Genomic DNA, 24,041 nt, shown 5'->3' on the forward strand with positions numbered 1-24,041 from the left:
TGTAGTCTGCTTATCAAACGCTTGCCTTTGTGTTTGGTCGGCTAGCTTTTTCTGTTTGACCATTTCATTGTACTTTTCCATCAGACGCCGCTGCTCGTTTATGAGCCATTCATTCAGATCATTTGTTTCTTCTTCTGGACCCATTGGTCCTTTCTGTTTCGCGCCGGCAAGATTTTGTAACGTGAGATCGTCTGGAGGAGTTTCAGTCTGGCCGTGAGGGGTTGTGACGAAGGGACGGTTACTGGTGGTACGCGTAGAATCGCGCGGAACCCTCAGAACCTGCTGTCCGTCGTTAACACCCTCACGTTCAATATCCTCCAGAGCTTGATCAACGTTACGAACGCCAGAAACCATGGTGATTGATTTTTTTTTATGTAGATCTGATGAGATCTGATTGCCGATGTAACAGTGGATGGCGCCAATGAAGAAACGTGGATCTACTCACTGGTAGCAGATCTACTTTCCTCGGGTGTGATTATACTATTTCACCGATGGTTCTTCTGGATCTGTGTTCTTCCACCTACAAAATGAACAGCGCCGTTACTTACCCCTCAGAAAGGGACAGAGGGGTCCTCTTTGGGGTAACCCTCCGGCGTGAGAATAAGTATATGTAGGAGAAGATGATAATGTGAGAGTAAGGGAATTTGGAGAGTATTGCTTAATAGCTGAATACTGTATGTTACTCTGTATGATTATGTGATTGAATATGCTTCAATGTGAATCAATGTCTCTGTAACTGTGTACGTTATGATGTATTTATAGTGCTAGGGTTTCCACTGATTGAGCTGAGACCAGATTAGGGTTTTGTTGGCCTCCTCCAATCGATTTGCGCCACGTGTCCTCGGAGACACCTGGTGCTTTTTCATTGGTTATAATCACGTGGTAACCCATGAGTCATGCTGAGCTGTCCACCTTTCATTTAGCAGCTGTCAACATCAGCATATCCTTGTTCCTTAAAAAGATGCCTTCTGGAAGGTTGTCTGACGTGCACAATCAAGGTTGCCCTAATCCTGATTTGGATAAGGACGAGGTTGATTATGTGCACGTGTGATATGCGCCCATCCTGAGGATGCGCGAGGTCTTCTCTTTATTCTTACGCGCAGATATTTCATGCGCAGATGTGATACGCACAAGCATGTAATACGCGTCACGCGCGGATGCCCCACGCGCAGCTGCGCCATGCGCAACTGTGATATGGGTGGGCATGTATGATGCGCGAGCATGTGATATGCGCCGCGCGCGGATGCGCCACGCACGATGTGATATGCATAAGCATATATGATGCGTGAGCATGTGATACGCGCAAGCATATGTGATGCATGAGCACATGTGATGCTTGAGCATATGTGATATGTGCAAGCATGTGATGCTTGAGCATAAGTTTTGGCTTTGTGCTTTGATAATATCTTTGATTTCTAATGTCTTGTATATATCTTATGGGTTGACCCGCCCCGCTCGATGTTGAGGCGGGTACATACCTCTTCAGACACAATTGGTCTTCTAATCTAACAACTTTAGTGTGATGGTTAATAATTGGAATCTTATGGTCTCATGTTTGAAACATGGCTTGATGGAGTACTTTTTCTATAGTAATGAGTTTTTTTTTTTATAGTGTTCATTGATGAATTAGATCTAGAATGTCAAAATAAGTATTGATGCTTGATTTATCATCTTGAAAAGGCTTACTTGCATATTGGGATAACTACCAAACGTTATTTTTTTTGAACGACCAACTAAGTAACACCGGGTACTCGGTACGCAGCTCCCATTGGCTAAAGGTAGCCCGAGCCAGCGCCACTAGTCCGGACGGACGAAACCCATAGCGGTCCACCTATTAAGGGATTCCTCGGATAACCCGACCCCCACGCCCGCCAAACGGCACGACATTGAGGAGCCGGTAAAACCGGGTGAGATCAGGACTCGAACTCTGGCAAGCCATGGTCATCCCTCATATCTCCCATATAAATTAGTGATAGTTAGGTTTGAGCTCCTACATCTCACTAGTAAAATGAGTGCTCTCCAATTAAGTCGCATCCAATTTATGACTACCAAACGCTATTAAAAAATAAAACTCTAATAAGACTAAATATAAAATTTAGACCAGACCCTCAAATTTAATAATTTACTGTTTTTAAGGTCACATGGATTTGTTTATTTTACATGCATTTACAGCTGTATATATGTATATAAAGAATGAATCACTTTAACCCCGTGGCCATGTCGTCATCATATTTCTCCAACACGCTTTGCTTCAAGCCACTCACTCACACAGTCACACTTGCTGTAGTGGAACATTTTTAATAAAGCTAAATCATAAAGTTTCATATCCTCATAACCCGATATCTTAAGGTACCCAATCTACTTTTACAAAAGTAAAAGACAAAGAAGAATCTTATTGAGACAACAAAAAAACATAACGACTTTAGGGGTGTCTAAAGGTTATACGGTTTGTTTTAATTTATCGATGGTTGGGTTACGGTTTAAAACTGAGAACCGGTCGTGTAAACTTAAGTGTCTGTTTAAATTGGTATATTTAATTATTTTTTATTTTTAGATTATGCAATGATGTATTTGCATATTGTAATTATAAATCACGTTTTTCTTTTTAAAAATTTTAAAACATAACAATTAAAATATATCAATGGCTTAAACCATTAAAACAACATATTTGATGTGTCTTTTTAACAATATTTAGTTAGCAGTTTAATCAATAATTGTTATTAAAGCAGACTAAACCAGACCATAAACAGCCCTAACTGACACATTTGTTTTGGTTTATAATATAAATTTTAGAGTAAACTGTAAATCTACATTGGTAAGATTTTGGTTACCAATGGGTAAAACATAAATACAAAAGATCAGAAAAACCACCTTCTATGTTAAACAACACCAAAGGAAAACAATACTAAACAAACCAAAGTAAAACAATACTATAAACAAACATGACACCAATTATTTAGAATGTCATGGACTCATGGTATATACCTTCAATACTCTTATCAAACTATGGAAGGCAAACTAAAAATAAACCTCCATTCAACTTAAGAAGACAAAAACCGAGCTTCCGCCAACCATTGGCCAGAGTTGGTAAAACATTCACGCTCGGTAAACCCCAAATTGTAAAAACTAAAAATAACCTTGCTTCTTCATAACTACTAAACTGTCAGTTAATCAGTTGATAACCATATATAAACAATTGTCATTAAACCAGGGCTGCAACTTTCGCTCGATGACCAGCAACAATAAGCCCCGACTGCCCTCTTCCATCCTCTAGTAGATCCGAAGTTTCACTAAACGACGCAGACTTCAAATCAGCCGGAGGGATAAAACAGTCAATTGACAACCCGGGAACATTAAACGCAACCTCTTCAATGGACCACACCTCTTCCATCCTTGTCTTGGTGTGGTTCATAGCCCTCTCACCAAATCTAAATAGAGTGACCACAGAATGACCCGAGTGGGCTATCATTACACCGTCAACGGATCTATAATCGTCCATACTAGAATTAAATGTGGTCTCCCAGTATACAGCTTCGCCACCAATAGTTTGAATGTGGGTTAAATGTGAATCCTCCATGTGAACTATGAGTCCTGTTTTTTGACTAAAGTAGCCAAACAAAACATGTCTTATTATCTCAGCCGGGCCTTCACTTCGCGCCTTTAATGTTTCAGGGTCCGCGGATATTTTAAGAATAAAGCAATCTTCCCCTTTAATATTCTTCTCACCAACACACTTTGCATCCGTAAACATACTCGCAGTAGTTCTAGGATCAAGACCCTGTAAAAAAATATAAATTTTTTAAAATTAATGTGTGATTTAATAATAAGTGACTTAATAGCTAGGAGTGTGCATGGGTCAGTTTGGCTTAGTTTTAACAACAAATCTGAAAATCAAAAATTCGGTTTTTGATTTTTTGAAAAATTATCAGTTTCGAATTTTTTTGGTTTTACAATTTGAGCTTGAAAATTTTAGGCCAAACAAAAGATTTGATCAAAATCAATTACTTTAAAAAAAATCTTTTTAGAAACAACCATGAATGTGTTGTAACACTTTACGTATCAGATTTTCATTAATTTTATTGAAACAATCATTTTTTATTTCATACCAACAACATTTTTTCAAATCTTTATTTTCGCATTTTCATCACTTTTTACATTACTTTTTATAATCATATTACTTTTATATCAAAATCAAATAATTTTTAAAAATTTAAAATAAAGTGCAACAACAAATACATAAAAAGTGTGGTATGAAAGTTTTAAAAAAAATGTTAAAGTTATACTTTTATGCTACAAACATTACATATTTGGGTTATTTTATTTAGGGTTATTTTTTATTTTTTAGTGAATAAATGTTGCACTCTAGAGAATTGAACTTTTAGGATAAGATTAAAATACAAAGCACAATAAAAATGAGAAATGTGAGAACAAATATAATCCGTTGATTTTGTACTTGAATGATGGAGATCAATTTAAGAGGAAAAATCTGATGGGTATGGTATAAATGTAATATCCCACTTTTGTTGAGGGTCTCACTTCGCAATCAAAGAATAGGTCAATTATCCAATTATTCTAAAACGTTCATAACTTTTTCAAATAACATTTTTTTTAAAATCACTATAATAACAAATGTTTTATATCTTTAATATGAGTATCATATTATTATATAAAAAATAGTGGGTATTATATATCGTGTTATTGTTTGTTCATTGGTTTTTTAATTGAGTTTTTTATGTATTGTGTTATACATTTTAGTCATTCTGGTTTCCAGTTAATATTCATATTAAAGATAAAAATTAAATTAAAAAACTTACGTCAATGTATCTTTTTTGTTCGTCATTGCGTCTTTGTACTCATCATTTGTCTTTCTACTTATCATTGTGTTTTAGTCATTGTATAATATGTTATTGTCTTTTTTTTTCCAGGATTGACATGTGAATTCATTTAATTTGAGAAAAAGAGTATTACGTTGATTGTGTACTATGTTCATGTCATTGCGTTATATGTATTCACCATTGTATTTTACGTTTCAGATCATCGTGTTATATGTATTCACCATTGTGTTTTACGTTTCAAGTTATTATGTAATATGTATTAGATCATTTTTGTTATTTTGTCATTATATTTACATATTCTTATTACACGTTGTTATTAATATTTAAAAAACACAATGATGATTTTAAAGCCACAATGGCGAAAAAACATAATGACAAGTAAAAATGCACAATAACAAATAAAAAAACACAATTACCTAATTTTTATATAACAAAGTCAACTCATATTATAGATAAAAAATGTTATTATGGTGATTTTTTTTAAAAAAAATATCATATGAAAAGGTTATAGACATTTTAAAATAATTAGGGAATCGACATATGACTTGCATGTGACGAGATAAAATATGTATTATTATTTTTATATCATTTTTCATTTGATTAACAATTGACATGTGTCAATTAATTATAATTTCTCACACCAATTTTTTTTGTCATTTGTAAAATAACTTTCTAAACTTTTAACCTCTTAGAGCATTCACATCCAACCATCTATCTCTAAATCTAAAATTACACTAAAAATCATTACACTTTTTATGTCATTTCAATTAAATAATAATTTTTTATAACTTATCATTACAATTTATCTTTCCTTCACTCAAAACCACTTTTGAAATATATTAAAAAAATCATAGGGTGTGAATAATATATTTTCAAATATACAGAAAAATCATTATATTTTCTAAAATGTAAAAACTTTTCAATCACAACACCTTAAACCAATAATCTATCTCTTCTAATAAAAGCTTACCACTTTTGTCATTTGTCAATACCATAGCCCTCCTCACTTTTTTTCAACCAATTTTCATATATAGTCCTTATCTTTTAAGTCATTTCAATATATGACATTAAAATTATAGGTTTATTCCAACTAAATCGTTACTACATATAATAAATATTCTCCATATGGATTGACAATTGACGATTAGTCATTAGTGTTTATTATGGTTTATATTAAAAAATAATAAACAATAAACATTCGATTCATAATATGTGGAATGAGAACAATTAACTTGGACTAAATCCTAATAACGTCAGCGGCTAAGGCTTATCTTTTAATACCTAAAAATACATATGATTTTAAAACTAAAAGTTTTCAGGTTGACCCGAAACCTAGAATTCGGACCCAAGAACCAACCCGAATTACTTCGGTTCAGGTTCTGGTTAGTATTTTCTTGGGTTCGAGTTTCTCGAGTCAGGTTAGTTTTGGTTCAGGTACGGGTTTCTTGGGTTGGGTTTCATGTTACGGGTAAAAGTGACGGCCCTACTTTCAACGATTATATATAAAAATCACTACATTCACTTTATGCAACTTTAAATCTTATAATATTTTTCTAACTTAGAATAATCACTATTATTTGAACATGGTTTTAATGTTAGTGTGTATTTTTTTATTTTCCTGACAATTACATTCATATGAAACAAACAAATCATTTTGTTATATTTAAATTTTCGGTTTTTATTTTGCTTGATTATACATTTTTAATTGTAAAATAAAAAGTTAATTAAAACATTTGTCATACACAGAATATTGATAACAACAAATTTATCATGATCAATCAATTTCAAATCGTAATGATTCTAATAATGATTATATCATCGAAGTTCAGGTATATGGTTTTTGAGATAATCATGTTTTTTTATAAACATGAGCAGATGTTATCAAATGACATGATATTTTATGTGTATGAATATATATTTTTTATTAGTATCATAGATATATATTATAATTTATCTAGAGTTGGTATGTACTTTGAGAACCTTTTTTGTCACACGGACAATTATATATGGCTATATCAAGAGTTATAAGCAGCCATTTATGTTACTTTATTAATAGCTACAAGCAGAAATAGACTAAAGATTTTGATTTTTGATAAACAATGTATATCTGCTAATACAATCACAAATGTAGTGTAAAAGGAAGTTTTTACCTATTTGTAACATATTTGTGTAATCTTAATTATGTAATTTATGTAATTTTAATTTAATTGTAATTGTATTAACAATATATAATCAATTTCTTGAATGTATTTCACTTAATGGTCAAAGTTTAAATTTTTCAACAATTACTCGTGTAATATACGGGCCTCAAACTAGTTAAATTATAAAAACATCACTCACCTAAAATAAGGGGGTTGATGAGAATGCTCTTATTCCATACTCTATTATTTAGTTTTGTATATATAAAATTGTTTATGATAAGAAAAATAAATATGATATACAAATTATTTTAACTCATCGTGTACAAGTGATTCAAGCACTATAAGTTAAACTAAAAAGAAATAAGGCTCGATGTACGCATCATTTTAGCATATTTTGTTTAAGTGATTGAACTAATAAAAATTAAATTAGAAGATAAACAAATAACATTTATACAATTGGCACCCACAAAAATCAAACGGGCAACGCCTTAGTCGCCTTAATCTCAGACCAGTGAATGCGGGTACCATTAGGCGACGACTGATGCAAAAGGCCAGCTTCTTGTCATTTTTATTATATGTCCTTAATCTCAGGCAATTGAAGGCGGGTATCATTAGTAAGAACCGTAAGAATATTATTTATCTGACAAATTAAAGGAAGGAACATAACAAATAAAAAAAAACATTTTGTGAAAAAACTCTATAAAAGTTGCTACAACATTATACTTTAGTTGCATCAAAAACTTGGAGTAGATGTCTCAATTAGTTGCAACAAAAACTTGAAGATACAAATAGATGTTAAATTAGTTGCAACAAAAACTAGGAAGACAAAGTATAAGTCTAATGCGTCTATACTTGTTTAGTGATTGAGCATGTTTGACAATCGGATAACATACTAAGTAATGAAACCCTTGTGGTTTGGAGGTCGGTCGTTACTTGTAAAAAAATAAAAACTAATAATGTTATAGTGAAAAACTCGAACGACCCCTTTGAATACATAGCAATAGGTAGCTAAGAGAAATTAACTCTTTTGATAAAACTATCTGGGTCTACCCATTGTTGCAATGAAATAGTTAAAAATATTTAAAAAAATAAAATAAAATATATTATAACTAAGTTGAAGCATAGATGGAAATAATTTAAAGTATTAAATTGTATAGTTATTATCATCATTATGGATCTAAACAGATCATTATATTATAATACAAATCTCTAATGTAAGCTCATAGTTATGAATTATGATAGTTTGTCACACTATCACCCTCACGTGTGCCAAGCTTTATTTCTAAGGTTTAATTTAAAATTTAAAACATTATCTGTTGCAAAAATAAAAGATCTCATGATATATCTCCTTTTATAAAATGATTTTTTATGTCATGCGTTTCTAAAGAAAAGAAGTTTAATTTATTGAACGGTTGAACCATTAGTGGCTCAACTGATGAGAACCTAACTGGCGACTGATCCGATTCATGATTCGATTGGTTGGTATAATTTAGGTTTAACAACATTGCTTCATGTCAATATTTGTGAATAAGTTATAACATTTTTAAAGTTGTTTAGTTTGAAATAGATACAAATTTGTAACTTTTATGGTTTTAAAGTCTCAATAAAAAAAAGTTTGATATTTAAAAAAAAATAAAAATTTTGAGAGTTGGAGTCATTATTAAAATTCCAGTACATATTAATTTCTTATTTTCTTAATTAGATCATCATAATCTTATGAAAACAATTAACAGATGATACAATATTTTTTAAATATAATGTATGAATAACTTATTGTACTAACAAATTCAGCAAAGTATTGGAGGATTAGAGATTTGAAAGCGTTATGGGTTGATGATCTCACGAGGGGGTAGTCAATAACAACGTATGTTTATCCATATTGATGATGTTATCATGACGTTTCAAAACAGAAATTAGAAGTGCTTCCTCCATGACTAAAAGCAAAGTTGGAGAGGGTAATATCCCTTTGATGGAGACCCTTTCCAAATGTGGTGCTAATGTATTGTCATTCGAATCACTTATTAAGAAAGGGAGCTCATATTTGAATATAGTTCAATTTACAACAAGAAAACTTCATTGTAGCAAGGGTTTATTTAGTATTAGGTAATTGAATAGACCTGTGAATGTAATGAAATAGACAAGGAATTAAAGATTCATTATCATTATATTTGTCAGTTTGATTACCACGTGAGAATAGAATGAATCTTTATTTTTGCGTTGTTTGATATATGAAAAGACGTACGAATGACATACAAATGTTGTGGTGGCAGTGGAGGCTGGAGGTGGAGGTGTTGGTGATGGTGACTGATGATAGTAGTGAAGGAGGAAATGGAATAAAAAACAAGAGAGTGGAGGAATGATTTAGGTGTGTTTAGAGGGAATAATATATTTTTGGAATAAGTTATTTCATTCTCATTGACCAGGCAAACACATTTATTTCATATGGGTGAGTTACTGAAGAAATTGAAGTTATCATACAAGTGATAGAAAGGCATGAGAACACGGCATATGGATATACGCTTGCGATAATTATGTAACTCATATGAAAATTATGCAACCTATATTGATAGTTATGCACGCACTTAGTTATGCTACTTATATAAATGATTACACAAGTTATATGATAATTATGTAACTTATTTTCATAATCATACTTGCACATAATCATGCATTTTATACAAACAACACATGTATAGTCATTTTTACTCTTTTTTACAAAGTATATTAATGCTAAACTCACCAGAATGTGACATATGTTGCGCTTTAGGAGCTTTAGACATTATTTTGCTACAAAAATGGTGTATGGTTGTTTCAGCGTCCGAATTTTAGAACCAGAATCAAAGTTTAAGTTTCTTGGTGTTAGAATTGTAAGAAAGAAAAATGTTTAAAAATGCCTCGGACTTTTACTTCTTTAAAGCCTTCAAACGGTTGAGCCGTCTATGAATAGATATAAAAAGAAATAGAAAAGGTGATATAAGTGGCCGTATAACAGCTAGGGCAAAATGTTCAAATATTTGATATGCAATTCTTTTATTAACAGCAATAAAATGCTCCAACGACATTATTTAAGTAAATTTACAGATTATTTTATTAAAAATTGTTTTTTATTAACTTATTTCGTTAAGGTGTTTTAATTTTTTACCGTAAAACAATCCGTAGTGGCCAACTATGGATTTTGAGAGTGAAAGTTACGTACAACACGTTTTCTTCATTATCTTCCAACCAATCATATTTTTTTTCCTTTTGATGTATTTATATTTACTAAACAGGTGCTCGCGCGATATATCGGGTGTTTGAACCTGTTAATCACATACAAATATAAGTGTTTATGGTTCGGTTAAAACCTTGAAATCGTTTAAATCGATCATTGGTTTGACTTCTTTTTCCTTTTTCTTTTTTACTGTCGGTTTGTTTGTCGGTTTCAAAATTTTCAAAACGTAGTGAACGGTTGGTTCACGGTTTATATCGGCAACCAGCCATATGAAACCAGAAAAGAGTGTAAATTAACCTAATTACAATATGATTCATTTTGTAACATTTGTTGTTATTATTCCACGTCCTAGATCTTCCATTAATATTTATCATTTATGTGGATAAAATTATCATTTTTTATTTATGATTATCTCAAGTATCATATTTTGTTGATTTTTAGTTAAAATTGATGGTACATTTAAATTATTAATTATTTTAAACTAAATTTATTATTAAAGTTTAAACTGTGAAACCAAACTAGAACCAGGCCGTTAGTAACGATTCGGTTTCAACTTTCAAAGGTTGAGTTTGGTTTTGGACGACAAAAAATCAATATTAACGGTTGGACTCACAAGTTTATTTAAAATGAATAAAAATTACAATATCATATCCAAATTAAAGAGAATAAAATGCTCGTTTTTATGGTGCGATTTGTTTATAAAAATATTAACATATGAAAAAGCTATAGTCGTTTAAAAATCATAAGTGAGAAGTTAGTTTACAAGTTAAATTAAAAACATAATTGTTAAAGATGAAGGACCAACTTGTAAGTTGAATGATTGTGTTTAAAAGACATGTTTACCCTTACTAACACATGTACCTCATGCTTTAAGTGTTGTAAATTACTTAAAAATGAGTGTCTTAATTTGCCCTTGTTTGGTGTATTATATATAGTATAGATATGAAAAAACAATTAGAAAGTAATAATTGTGTAATGATTGATGGAGAATTTTAGCTACACCTTTTTTTTTGTAAAATGTTGAAATAGTGACTGGACACCACATGATGCAAAATGTCTAAAAAAAACTTAGTTTTGACTACGTTTAGTCAAAGGCTCTAAGTGCGTATTATATATATCCAGAAGTTGGATATTGTAATAGTTAGATTTTTCTCGAATTAGCACTTGCCTACTTAGTAGTTAATGCTTTTGGCCCACTAAGAAAAATAGTTGCAGCCTAGCCAATGGGCCTACTTTCACACTTAACAAGTTGCAAAGTTACAACTTACAAATTACAAAACACCTTACTATTCACAGTTTCACACGCTTAAATTCTACACTTGATATTTAACCATATTTAAAAGATTTTCATAGAAAAAAGCTTTAAAAACAGTCGGAATAAAATTTATTTTATGCTAAAACTTTCGCAATATCTTAAGATGAATAGCGTGTGTATTTTAAAATAATAATATTTAAGTGATATAAGTCAGAATTTTTTTGACCATTGATAGATCATGAATCTATATCCAAATGCATACTCTTATGTAAATAGCGACATTAGTCTTCAAGGCGACCCTACAAAACCAGATGATATTTTAAAACTTTGAGAGAACTTAGAAATCAGTATTTGAAATTAGATCGAGTTTTGTGATGGCTTTATTGATTTACTAATTGGATAAAATAAAGTTATCATATTTTGGACTTCTGAACCAAAGAGGTCTGGTTCCCACTTTCCAGTTGTTTGATATAAATGTGTTTAGTTGGGCAGGGGAAACACGTTTGTGTGAACCTTACAGGAGTGTCTTCTCTTGTTGAGCTCAGAGACCGTGTGTTTGTTGTGGGTCAGGCTGCGTCGAAGGCTGAATCAAGCAAAGTTGTTAAACATGAGAAAACTTATTTAAAAAATCAACATGTGTTTCTCCCACTTGCTTTTGATACATTTGGTATTTTGACGCCGGAGGCTGGGAATTTTTTGAGGAAGGTTTAGCGTGTCGTTTATGGTATGTGTTCCGCTCCTAAGTCCCAAAGTTTCATTTTTAGTAGGATTTAATTTGCTATTCAAAAGGGGTGGCGGTGCAGCTTGTTGCCCGTTTGCTTGCCATTTTATTGTAATCATTTTTAATGAGATATGAAGTATATTCCGTTTAACAACAATGTTTCAAGCCAAACGTTGTGATTTTTTTATGATTTTAGTTATTGTAGTTATAAAGTGTAAGTTTTAAGATTTATTACATTATAATCAAATATTATTATGACACTTTTAAGTAAGTTAAAAAATATATTTTTAATTATTATCTAAATAATCAAAATTTATATGTGATACATTAATTTCTATATAATTTATAAAAGCATAAGTGGGACTAATACATTTGAGTGTCGTATTGGAGGATAAGATATGAAAGTGGGATCTACATTTCTATATGGTGATGTCATGATGATGCCATGATGAGGTAGTTAATAACTAAATGTATGTTTATTGTTGCTGTTCTTATCAAAGAAAGGGTTTGAATATGGATTCATAAGAACAAATTGAAAATGATTATGCAATGTAGAATTGTAAAACCATCGCCAATGGGTTTTTTAAGCCTATGGACGTAGACGTGGAAGAAAGATCGGCGTTGCATGGCCGGGAGAGATGAACGTTGCGGTCTGTGGCATGTAGAAATGCAAACGAATTGAATGTTCACGAATTATTCGGCGAGCAGTTCATTTATATTCTTTCGTTTACTAAATGTATGGGCACAAACAAAGAGTTTCATTAGATTAATTAAATGAACTAACATGAACAGAGCCCATGTTCGTTCAATTGTGTTGGTGAACATTTGATAATGTGTTCATTTACGTCTGTTTATGTGTCTTTAAATTTGTTTGTTTATGAATGTCTCTTCATTTTAACTCTGGCAAAAGACAGAGTCTCATGAGGACACCATTAGTCATAAGTACTCTCAAAGGGCAAATCTCTAATGCGAAAGTTAATAGTCGAAAACTCAATTCAAAAACAAAGGAGAAAACACGTGGGACCGGTTACTATTATCAGCGATCATGGGTCACTGCAATCATACACACAAAGTTCTTGATGGTTAGCAAGCGCTACATGGTAGATATTGATCACTAACAGAATACAAGGGTAAATACACAAGATCTGTTGGCAAAGCATGGTGTAGTATTATACTATTATCGCTAGAAGTATGTGCATACCATCCTAAATTTTGTTTGAACAATATTAATTTTCATCATCAAACCATAAGTATATTATTAACTTCCTTATAAAAAAATAAAATTAAAATACTGAGTTTGGTGAGACACATACCTGTGAATTTGAGTCAAATAAATGAGAAATCCCAATTTACAAATAAAACAATCTGCTGGTTTGAAAAAGATGTGAGGAGCAACTAGAGAGCTTTTAAAGATTTCGTTTATATATATGTTTTAAGATATTATAATTTTGTATTAACACGAAATGACCTTAGTTAAGATTTATACAAGTAAAGGTGCAAATCCTAACCGAAACAAACTCGAAATTGAAACACGTTATTAACGGGATAGGAGGAATCGGTTACAAACCGATATGAACGTTATTAATTGGTATAGGAGAAAGCGATTACAAACCAATATGAACGGATAATTAGCCATTTTCATATAGGACTCGATTAACCGAACATATGCTAATAAGGATAGTGTTAATAACGATAGTTTTAATAAATTATTATCGGTTAACTGGTTACATAGGCTAAATATTTTATCTACCAAAACCAGAAACCATAACAAGTTATTGAGAATGTCTAGCTTTGACCTTCTGACCAAAAAACAATTTCTATTTGTAACCGATATTCTAGAACCAGTTAACTGTTACTTGTACCTCTACTTTCAAGTAGAGAGAGGCAAAAAACCAAGTTTCTACCGACTCGACTTGTGGGTACGAATCATGTTTCGGTTCCTCAGAAATCGTACTCAGAACCGGACCCGACCTGACCCGTACCTACCGTAACTAGTGTAACATCCCCAAAATTTTTATCTAAATTTGACAACTTAGGAAAGTCGAGGGATCAAAAATAATCTCAAGATAAGTAATGAGAAAATAATAAATAAGGAATTATAAGAAAAATAAGGAAATAAAAATATTTCCTAAGTTAAAGTTTACTTACATGAAAGAAATTTCATCCCACATTGGAAGGTGTAAGAAAGTGGAAGCATTCCACTAAGGTATAAATAAGGAAATGAAATCCATCCCACATGGAAAGTGGTAAAGAAATGGAAGCTCTTTATAAGAAAGAGATTTTCCATAATAATATTCTTTTATGAATATCATGCAACAAGAGGTTCTAGCGGAGGGTGCGTGGCACCCGACGCGCACAGCGCTCGGGCGAGGGCGTTGGGCGCAATGTGGCGCTTTGATGGCGCACTTTGCATGCTCGCATCGCCTCGAGCCGCCTTAGTATTTTTGGACAACGAGAGTTAGACCTCGATGAGACAAGTTACCAAAAGACGAGGGACTAAAATTGAAAAATATTATCCAAGGACCCATCGCGCTACGCGATGAGTCCAAGAGGACGACCATCGCGTACCGCGATGGGCCGTGATGAGTCATCAACACGTGTCACACTCTGGTGACACGTGGCAGACGTGTCAGGCCATGTGGCGACACGTGGCATAATCTGATGAAATGGGGCATCGCGCTACGCGATGGCCACAAGGAAGACTCCATCGCGGGAGATCAGCTATAAAAGGGGAGCCCACGAGTTCATTCTCACACACCCACAACCACACTCTCTATAGAATTCACTCTCTCTACCTCGGTTTGTGTGCCGAACACCGTTTTGCGTACCACCGAACCGACAAATATCACAACGTAATCCGTGCCATAAACCCGGTGTTTTCCTCGAAGTACGTGCATGACCCGGCGATACCCGAACGTTGTCTCGTTTTGCGTGCCAAGAGGAGTTGATCAAGAACGCCTTGATAGACGTGCATAGAGTAGAAGTGCTATCCGTGTAAAATTAGGAATACCTAACTCCGAATACCCGTGCGAGATAAGGGGTTCTTCCTAAGTTATTATTTTATTATAAATGGCTTAAACCATAGTCGGAGGTATAGCCGAACCTTGATTATAATATAACTTTTCTTAAAGTGGGGGTTATAGTTAAAATAGTATTTCTTTATTATTAAGAAATATGATATTGTATCGAGGTTTCTTCTTGAAGTAGAAACATAACATATGATTGATAAATAAAGAAAGGGACTAAAGGTCAAGTGTTTTATAAACAAATGTTTTTTATCAAGGTTAAAGCTATACGAAACAGACTAAAGGTATGAAGCTAGATCGTTGATATAGTTATTTATACAAATGTTATTCTCGTACTATAGGCCCGATGTAACAAAACAAGAAGAAGGAATCAGAAAACAGGAATCTGTAACAGAAACTGATTATAAACAGAAAAGGTGAATACGCCCCAAACATTTTATAACGAGTCTGAATGTTTGCATAGGATTTACGAATCCTTAAAAACTTTGTGTACAATAATAAGAAACGGACACTCTGATTAAGAGTAAACATGTGTCTGGATCCAAACATACATGGTGACTCGGAGTTCCCCGAGGCCATGCATATCATCAACATGCCTCTGAAGGTCTACGGGACTGTTAAGAGAAATGATATTGTGTATATAATTAATTGTACATGATACTTAGGGTAATTTGATCCCAATTTAGTTGGGTGCCTAATGAGTAGTCACAAAGGTATTATTGTTGGTTTCACAAAGGTATTGAAAAGAAGATTTTAGAGTCAACGTTATTCACCAGCTTTGTGCTGACGTATTTTTCCCCCATGTTACAGGGAAACAAGAAAGGTTAGACAAGCAAGAGGAAATAGAAGATTGGAGTTATAGTCATTAGATGCTATCTGATGGCTCAGATATTTTATTTGAAAATATTACAAAAGAGTTATGTTTTATAAAGAAATGTATTTGAAATAACAAAGGGGTATTTAAACCCGAGTTTTTAATAATAAGTTTTCAATATGATTTTATTAAAGACTTCCGCTGAAATAAAACCCGCAACTCTGATTTATTTACAAAACAGGTACCAACTTGTGGTCACACGCCTAGGCCCTAAATCGGGGTGTGACAACTAGTTCCACCTCCACGTGGTAAAACCCGCAACCCATACCTTGATCATACCCAAAACCATTTCCTACCTGGCCCGATTCTTGACTTTTGTTGACCATACTTGAAACCGAAACCGGTTCCTAGCCCGACCCAAAATAAAAATGTTTTGACATTGGTTTAGGGCTATAGGCCCATACATGAGTGATAGTCCAGTCTCTTAATTAAAACAAGCCCAGCCCAATAACCATTACACCATATCCAAATTCAAATACACAAACAGTTCAACAAACACACTGTGTTCTCCAGATCTTACAGATCTTCAATTCACATATCAAACTCCACAGCAAATTCAAATCCAATGGAAAACAAGGTTCAAGAGGTACTTATTTATTCAAATCTCATCAACCCTTTAACACAAATCTTCCATAACACCATAAATTAATCTTCTTTCACAGATCATAGAGAAACAAGTGCTGACGGTAGCAAAAGCCGTAGAGGACAAAATCGACGATGAAATAGCAGCCTTAGAGAAGCTAGATCTAGACGATATCGAAGTGTTGAGAGAACGCAGGCTGCAGCAGATGAAGAAGATGGCTGAGAAACGTAGTAAGTGGGTGTCACTTGGTCACGGTGAATATTCTGAAATTTTCTCTGAGAAGGATTTTTTTACCATTGTGAAGGCGAGTGATCGAGTTGTTTGTCATTTCTTTCGAGAGAATTGGCCGTGCAAGGTGAAACCCCTCTTTCGATTTCGATTTCGTAGTTCGATTGTTTGTTGATTTGGGGTTTGTGGTTTTATGGTTATGGTTATGGTTATGGTTATGGTTAGGGGCTGAGTGAACTAGGAGTGTGCACGGTTCGGGTTCGGGTTAAATGGAACTAAAAACTAGAACTTGAAAATTTTGAAAAACATGGTTTTTTTTTTGTTCGGTTCGGTTTTGAGTTGGAAGGTGAAACCCATCTTTCGATTCGTTGTAATTCGAATGTTTGTTGATTTGGGTTTTGTAGTTTTAGGGTTATGGAATTAGTGGGTTAGGGGATAATTGAATTAGGATTGTGCACGGCTCGGGTTTGAGTTGAAATGGAACCAAACCGAAACTTGAAAATTTTGAAAAAACGTGTTTTTTTTAATTTTTGGATTGGGTTCGGTTCAGTTTTGAGATGGGAAAATTTGGGCTGATTTTTCTGTTTTACCCAAAATAATGATTTGGGTTTGTATTATTTTGTCATTTTTATCGAGAGAATTGGTCCTGCAAGGTGAAACCCCTCTTTCGATTAGTCGTAGTAATTCGATTGCTTGATGATTTGGGGTTTGTGGTTTTATGGTTATGGAATTAGTGGGTTAGTGGGTGATTGAATTAGGAGTGTGCATGGTTCGGGTTTGAGTTAAAATGGAACCAAAAACTGGAACTTGAAAATTTTTAAAAACTGTGGGTTTGTTGGTTTTTGGATTGGGTTCGGTTCGGTTTTGACATGGAGAAGGTTGGCCTGGTTTTTTATTTTTGTATAAAATAATGATTTGGGTTTATATAATTTTGCCATTTCAATTGAGAGAATTGGCCCTGCAAGGTGAAACCCCTCTTTCGATTATTTGTCGTAATTCGATTGTTTGTTGACTTGGGTTTTGTTGTTTTATGGTTATGGTTATAGAGTTAGTGGTTTAGGGGCTAATTGAATTAGGAGTGTGCACGGTTCGGGTTCGGTTAAAATGGAACTAAAAAACGAAACTTGAAAATTATGATAAAGCGTGGTTTTTTTGGTTTTTGGATTTGGTTGGGCTGGGTTTGGCTTCGGATTTATGGAAAAATTTGGCCTGATTTTTTTATTTTTGTATAAAACAATGATTTGGGTTTATATCATTTTGCCATTTCTATCAAGAGAATTGGCCCTGCAAGGTGATTGTTTATCAATAGGGGTTTATACTTTTATCGTCATAAAGTCAGTGGTTTAGGGGCTAATTGGATCAGGGTGTGGATGGTTCTGTTTGGGTCGGTTTTGGGCTAAAACCGAATAAAAAATCGAGGGTTTTGAAAATTTGAAAATCATTAGGTTTTTTCGGTTATTGGATTGGATTCCGTTCGGTTAAGTTGTTTCGGTTTTACCTTTTAAGTTTGAAGATGTTGGGCTGAAAATTTGTTTTTGGCCTAAATAATGAATTTGGGTCTATGTCATTTTGTTAGTATACATTTGGGCAAAATTTTTTGAGTTACGTATTTACTAAATTCGTATTAATCACTTAGAATAAAAAAAATAGAAAATAAAAATCTATAAGTCAGTTCAGCTTTTCGGTTTTTCTTACATGCAAATCCAAAGCTGAACTGTAAGTTTGTTTTTTACAAAAAAAACATAAAACCACACTGTTGGTTTCGGTTCGGTTTTTTGGGGCTGGTTCTTTCGATTTCGTATAGGTTTCATGCAATTAAATGCACACATCGGTCTTTTTTTTTATAACAAAACTTCAATTATTGCTGAGGCAAATGTGTGTTACAAATGTATACTCTTTAGGGTCTAGATGACAATGAGCGCTATTGCTAGTTATGCTCAGTAAAGTCTTGTTTCATTTCTTTTCTAAGTTTGAAAAATTAGAATTTGGTGTTTATAGTTTACTCAAGCGTAACACAAATAGTCTTTGAGGTTGATGGACATTAAAAATACCCTTATGATTTAAAATTATATAAGTATATTGCGAGTGCAATTGAAATATTGAAAGTTATGTATTTATAAAGAAAAAAAATTATATAGACTTCAAGCACCACTATCCCTTGCCATTGGCACTCTTTGACAAACAAACCCGTTTCTGCTCTCCTCTCTCACGTAGTTCTATGGTGTTTTTTTTGGGGGGGGGGGGCTATGTGGTTATAAAGCTGACGAAATCAACCATTTCCAGCCCACCTCCTTTTATGTTGTTTCTCAATCGCCACCCCCTTGAAACTGTGATGCTACTAGAACTCCGTAAGAGAGTAGAGCAGGACGGAGATTTGTTTGCTGGAGATGGCCGGTGGCGGAGGGTGGTGGTGGTTTGGGTTTTAATTATTTATTTGTTTGTGTTGTTTCTTAATATGTATTTTTTTAATATATCATGTGAACCCACAATCTATTTGTATAATTTTTAATAGTAAGGGTATCTTGGTCATTTTAGCGTCCATCCACTCTAAGACTACCTGTGTTACATTTGAGTGAACAATGGGTACCAAATTTCTAATTTCTCACACATTGAAGAAACTGAAATATGACTTTAAAGTGTTTTAACATGAAGAAAAGTTTTTGTTACGTGATGCGTTTTTAGACTGTTACTTATATAGAACGACTAACACACACCCTCTAAATCTACATCATTGTGCACTATAATACTGAACTTTCAACTTTACGGGGTGAGGTGCCATTTTACACACGATTATAGCTGGTCTGCAACTACAAGTTCTTACTTTGGATTCCATTCAAGAACCTTTTTTTCCGTAACTATGTGAATCCGTTACCGAAAAAAATCTATGTTTTCGAAAGAACCTTTTATTTGCTTTTATAAGGTTGATGCTTTTACAATGGATGCTTGATTGATACCTATGAAGGCATCAGGTTTACTAGTTTTTCTTCATATATGTGATTTTTAATTTTTTGTATAATGTTTTATGACCTGATCTATGGCATTTGGTTCAATGACAAATTTCATATATGCCTGCCGTTTACTTGTATTGTTTTGACTCAAGTAATAATGTTCATGGTCTCTCGGATTCATTCTTGATATTTCTTTATTGGTTATGGTAGTCATGTAATAGTATTCATGGTTTCTTGGATTTATTCTTGATATTTTCTTTATTTCTTATGATTCTTATTTGCAAAAATGTAGTACACTGTACATCTATTGACATGATCTGATCCACAGCATTTGCGTCAATGGCGGTTTTTTACTTTCTATAACTTTATCAGTCTTGGTATCAGTTGGTCTAGTTAATTCCTTTTTTTGTCACCTGTGATTCTGTTTTGGATAAGATGTGGTCAGACATTTGAAATTTGAATTTTGGTGTTACTTGTGAACTTTTGGCATACATTTGTATCTTGAGTAATTTTAACTTTTGCTACTAAGTATATAATCATTAATGATAGTTATAATAGGTTATTTTGTTGAAAAGTATTAATTTTCCATGCATATTATTTCTTAGTTTCTTCTCTGTGTGTATATATTTTTTACTCGTGCGAGAACTTTCTTTTAGCCTTGCACCTAGGCCACGAGGAGACCTTTGTGCCTCGAGTGCGCTTAGCGCTTTTGACAACATAGTGGTAAACTCATGGACCGGTCACAACCCTGCTAACCAAGAAGATCAATTAAATCGCAGCGTGCGTCGGGCAGATGGCCTTTAATAGGATATGGTAGGAAACAGGTGAAAGCAAGATTCAAATCTGAGACCTGGTACTCCCATAATCAAGTGTTTACCATTGCAACAACCCTCGAAGGTTCCAACGACTTATTTCTTATGTATAGGCCCGATAAGTGCGCTCCCACAATCCTTTAGGTCAAATCACTAACTCTAGTGTTTAAGGTGGCCCATCTATTAAATTTCTTTAGATGGAACAGTTGATCAAATGCCCCAAACAACAAACACCTGTCTATATTATTTCCATCGATTCCTGTTTGTATATAGTATGCTAAACGGATAATAAGGGCTGTAGGGAGAAAGTTTTGAATGCTTTATTGTTTGTATTATGTACCGATTAAACTTTGATAGAATGTATTGAAAATATTGATGAAATTTATAAAGCAAAAATTCACAAGATGCATGTTCTTAACCACAGGTGGTGGACAAACACTTGAGCATATTGGCAAAGCAGCACATCGAGACCCGATTCATAAAGATTCAAGCAGAGAAAAGCCCGTTCTTGGCCGAGAAGTTAAAGATTGTTGTTCTTCCAACCATCGCTCTTATAAAAAACGCAAAGGTGGATGATTATGTGGTATGTCTCATCAACGCCTATGCAGTTTGTATTTGTATTTGTACATATGTTAGACATGGTTCTTAAATGATGTGTAGGTTGGATTCAATGAGCTTGGTGGGACCGATGATTTTACCACAGAGGAACTGGAGGAGAGGTTAGCCAAAGCCCAGGTTATCTTTTATGAAGGTGAATCATCTTTGAAACCATCAAAGTCACACACGAGAAACGTTCGACACGGTTCCAACTCTCACGGTTCCGATTCTGAGTGAACACATTTTAAAACTTTTTTGCTTGTTACAGTAGTTATTTTATAAATTTGTGGCTATGCTATTCTTATTATATTATAAATATGGGCGTGTTATCACTTATTCTTAGGTGAGTAGGGTAAACGACTTTTCTAATTTTCTTGACTTCTTTGTAAACCGCTACTGATTCTCTATGCACCGATCGTGATCACCATTTACTAGCTTTTATGTAAGAGATCATCGAGACGTGTCTGTAATCATACGTTGGTAGGGTTATCAAATGCTTCTCCATAAGATGATAAGAGATTACAACTTACAAATTGATAAGAGAGTTTGGATAAATAATAAAGTTTTAATCTTACAAAAACTTTACTCTTTCTAAACTAATAAACTATGAACTTGAATATAAGCTAGGTCTTAATGTGCTCTATATTGATATCTACAATCTTTCGTTTGTTAACTTGTTTGCTCAGTAAATAGTCTTCACTCGAATCTTGATTGAAATAAGCTTGATCAACATTGACTTTATTTGTAATATGTAAATGAGCTGTGCCGGCTTGGTTTGTAAATATGTTGAGCTCAAGCCAAGGTTGGGTTAACTCGCTCGTATGGCTTGCTTAATTAGCCCCGACTTTTATTATTTTATAGCACAAATTTAAGACTTCAATCTCATTTGGTCAATTTCACAATAAGACCTACGTTTTCTAGAATCTGACAATTCAACCAAGTAACGTTATTCGAGTTTAAACATATTTAAAGCATATCCACATATATGATTTGCAGGGGCGAAGCATAGCGAGGGCCAGGGGTGGTCCCGGCCCCTTTGTTTTTTCACGCAGTAGTGTAAATTTAGCCGATTTTCGTCCGAAATTTTTTATACATAGTGTAATTTTTTATGTTTTCGGCCAAAGTTTTGATTCCCCCCCCCCCCCGGTGTTCTTGTACAAGCTTCGCCACTAATGATTTGTGTTAACCTGCTCTTTGTATTTGGCGAAAAAAATAAGATCATGTGTTATTACTTATGCTCTTATATGCTGTGTGGTTTCTTGGGCATATATAACTAACTTATTAGCACTAGGGTAATTTGATATGTCTGATTTGGTGGGCGGTTTTGTAATGCCTATACCCGATTAGAAATTATGGTGCATCATGGTGTGTAATATAATTATGTACGTGCAAATTTGATGTTTGCTATAAGTAGGTTATCTCAATAGGCATTGTGCTACAGGTATTGTTTGTTGAATAATCAGAAATTGTTATTGTAATTAAATGACGACTTTTTTTCATATTTCCTTATCGTATTCATTGGACCGAGACACCGAGTATTTGGCCTCCATTGTTGAAGGTACATGTGATTATGTGAATAGTCGTTTGAATTGCAATTCTCTCTGTTGTATTTGTTCATTGGACGGGCGTTTAAGTTAACCACATTTTGTCACTGCAACATGTACTAATCACCATGAAAATCACGTACTAATTTTACAAGTGGACTTCAGACGAAACGCAAGATGGCTGGCTATTAAGTCGTCGGGTCATCGATCTTTTCATGTGGTCAACTCATTGAGGCAATTTTTATGACGACATGGTGGATGCTCTGACGTTTCAAAATAATGTCTTCCTAATCAACAACATTCTGTTTTTTGATTCTATTGTTAGCTTTTCAGTTATGTGATTGTCAATATGAAAAATATGGAACTTTAATTGAATAGAGTGGGTATCTAACCATCTTTTGTACATGTAATTATTTATAACTAGTTTGTGGTTGATAGTTGTTGCTTAATATAATTTTGTTAAAAGAAAATAAAGTTAAGCTGTTAGTGTTAAAATTTCAACAAAAAAGAGAGAAAATAAAAAGATATATAGCTTGTCAAAAAGAGTGTAAGCTAATTTCCCTTATGAAAAAAGTCACAGGGTTAATATATTATGTAGAAGAAAATCTAAACAAAATCACCAAAAGAATTAAACCTTTAGAACTAAAATATTATTATTATCTTTAAATACGCTTTTTAGATGTAAGTCGTAGAACCAAAACATTACAACTAATATATGATTGCCGTCAATCTAACTAACCGCAAGCTGTGCGTGCATGAAACTCAACGCTAGATCCCAACTGCCAGAGCATGGAAGAATGTAGAAAATAGAAAAAACGATTTCAACAAAAGCAGCCGAACAATGCACATATTTAATGTAAATTATTATTAAATTTTCTTTCTAAAATCGTTACATTTTCAACACTTGTTTTATAGTATATAGTTTATTGTATACCAGATAATATATATTTCATTGGTTGCAATATTGTATCTAACAATAATTGATTAGAAAAGTATAATATAAATTAAAACAAATTAATAAATAAGTGAAAGAACGTCCAAAGAGAAGAATTGCATGTGCATTGTGGTTTAAAATTTCAAATCCATTTATGAACGTCACGTTCCTCTCATTAAAGCATGCAATTGTGGATATATTAAATCCAACCTAACAACTGTGTTAATCTAACAACTGTCAAAACTTACATTATTTGTTTTCTTTATATACTTAATATCTATCAAATAATACCTAAGAGTATAATTTAATCCAAGACATTCATATTACTACAG

At 33.3% G+C, this 24,041-nt stretch overlaps 2 protein-coding genes across 2 annotated transcripts; one reads left to right on the forward strand and one right to left on the reverse strand.

Moving 5' to 3' along the window:
- Positions 1 to 3,202: 3,202 nt before the first annotated feature.
- On the reverse strand, positions 3,203 to 5,817 carry LOC143536494 (uncharacterized). Its single transcript, XM_077030471.1, has 2 exons — positions 5,806 to 5,817; positions 3,203 to 3,778 (listed from the first exon to the last, which is right to left on the reverse strand). Exons 1-2 carry the CDS (start codon positions 5,815 to 5,817, stop codon positions 3,203 to 3,205), a joined length of 588 nt encoding a protein of 195 aa, XP_076886586.1.
- A 10,647-nt stretch (positions 5,818 to 16,464) lies between these two features.
- Positions 16,465 to 21,567, forward strand: LOC143536532 (thioredoxin domain-containing protein 9 homolog). Its single transcript, XM_077030504.1, has 4 exons — positions 16,465 to 16,649; positions 16,726 to 17,001; positions 21,059 to 21,217; positions 21,295 to 21,567. Exons 1-4 carry the CDS (start codon positions 16,629 to 16,631, stop codon positions 21,466 to 21,468), a joined length of 630 nt encoding a protein of 209 aa, XP_076886619.1. The 5' UTR covers positions 16,465 to 16,628; the 3' UTR covers positions 21,469 to 21,567.
- Positions 21,568 to 24,041: the final 2,474 nt, after the last annotated feature.

The sequence above is a fragment of the Bidens hawaiensis genome, unplaced genomic scaffold (assembly GCF_021521415.1).
Source record: "Bidens hawaiensis isolate Kalapana, Puna unplaced genomic scaffold, B.hawaiensis_p1.1 tig00010811_1, whole genome shotgun sequence".
Lineage (NCBI taxonomy): Eukaryota > Viridiplantae > Streptophyta > Magnoliopsida > Asterales > Asteraceae > Bidens > Bidens hawaiensis.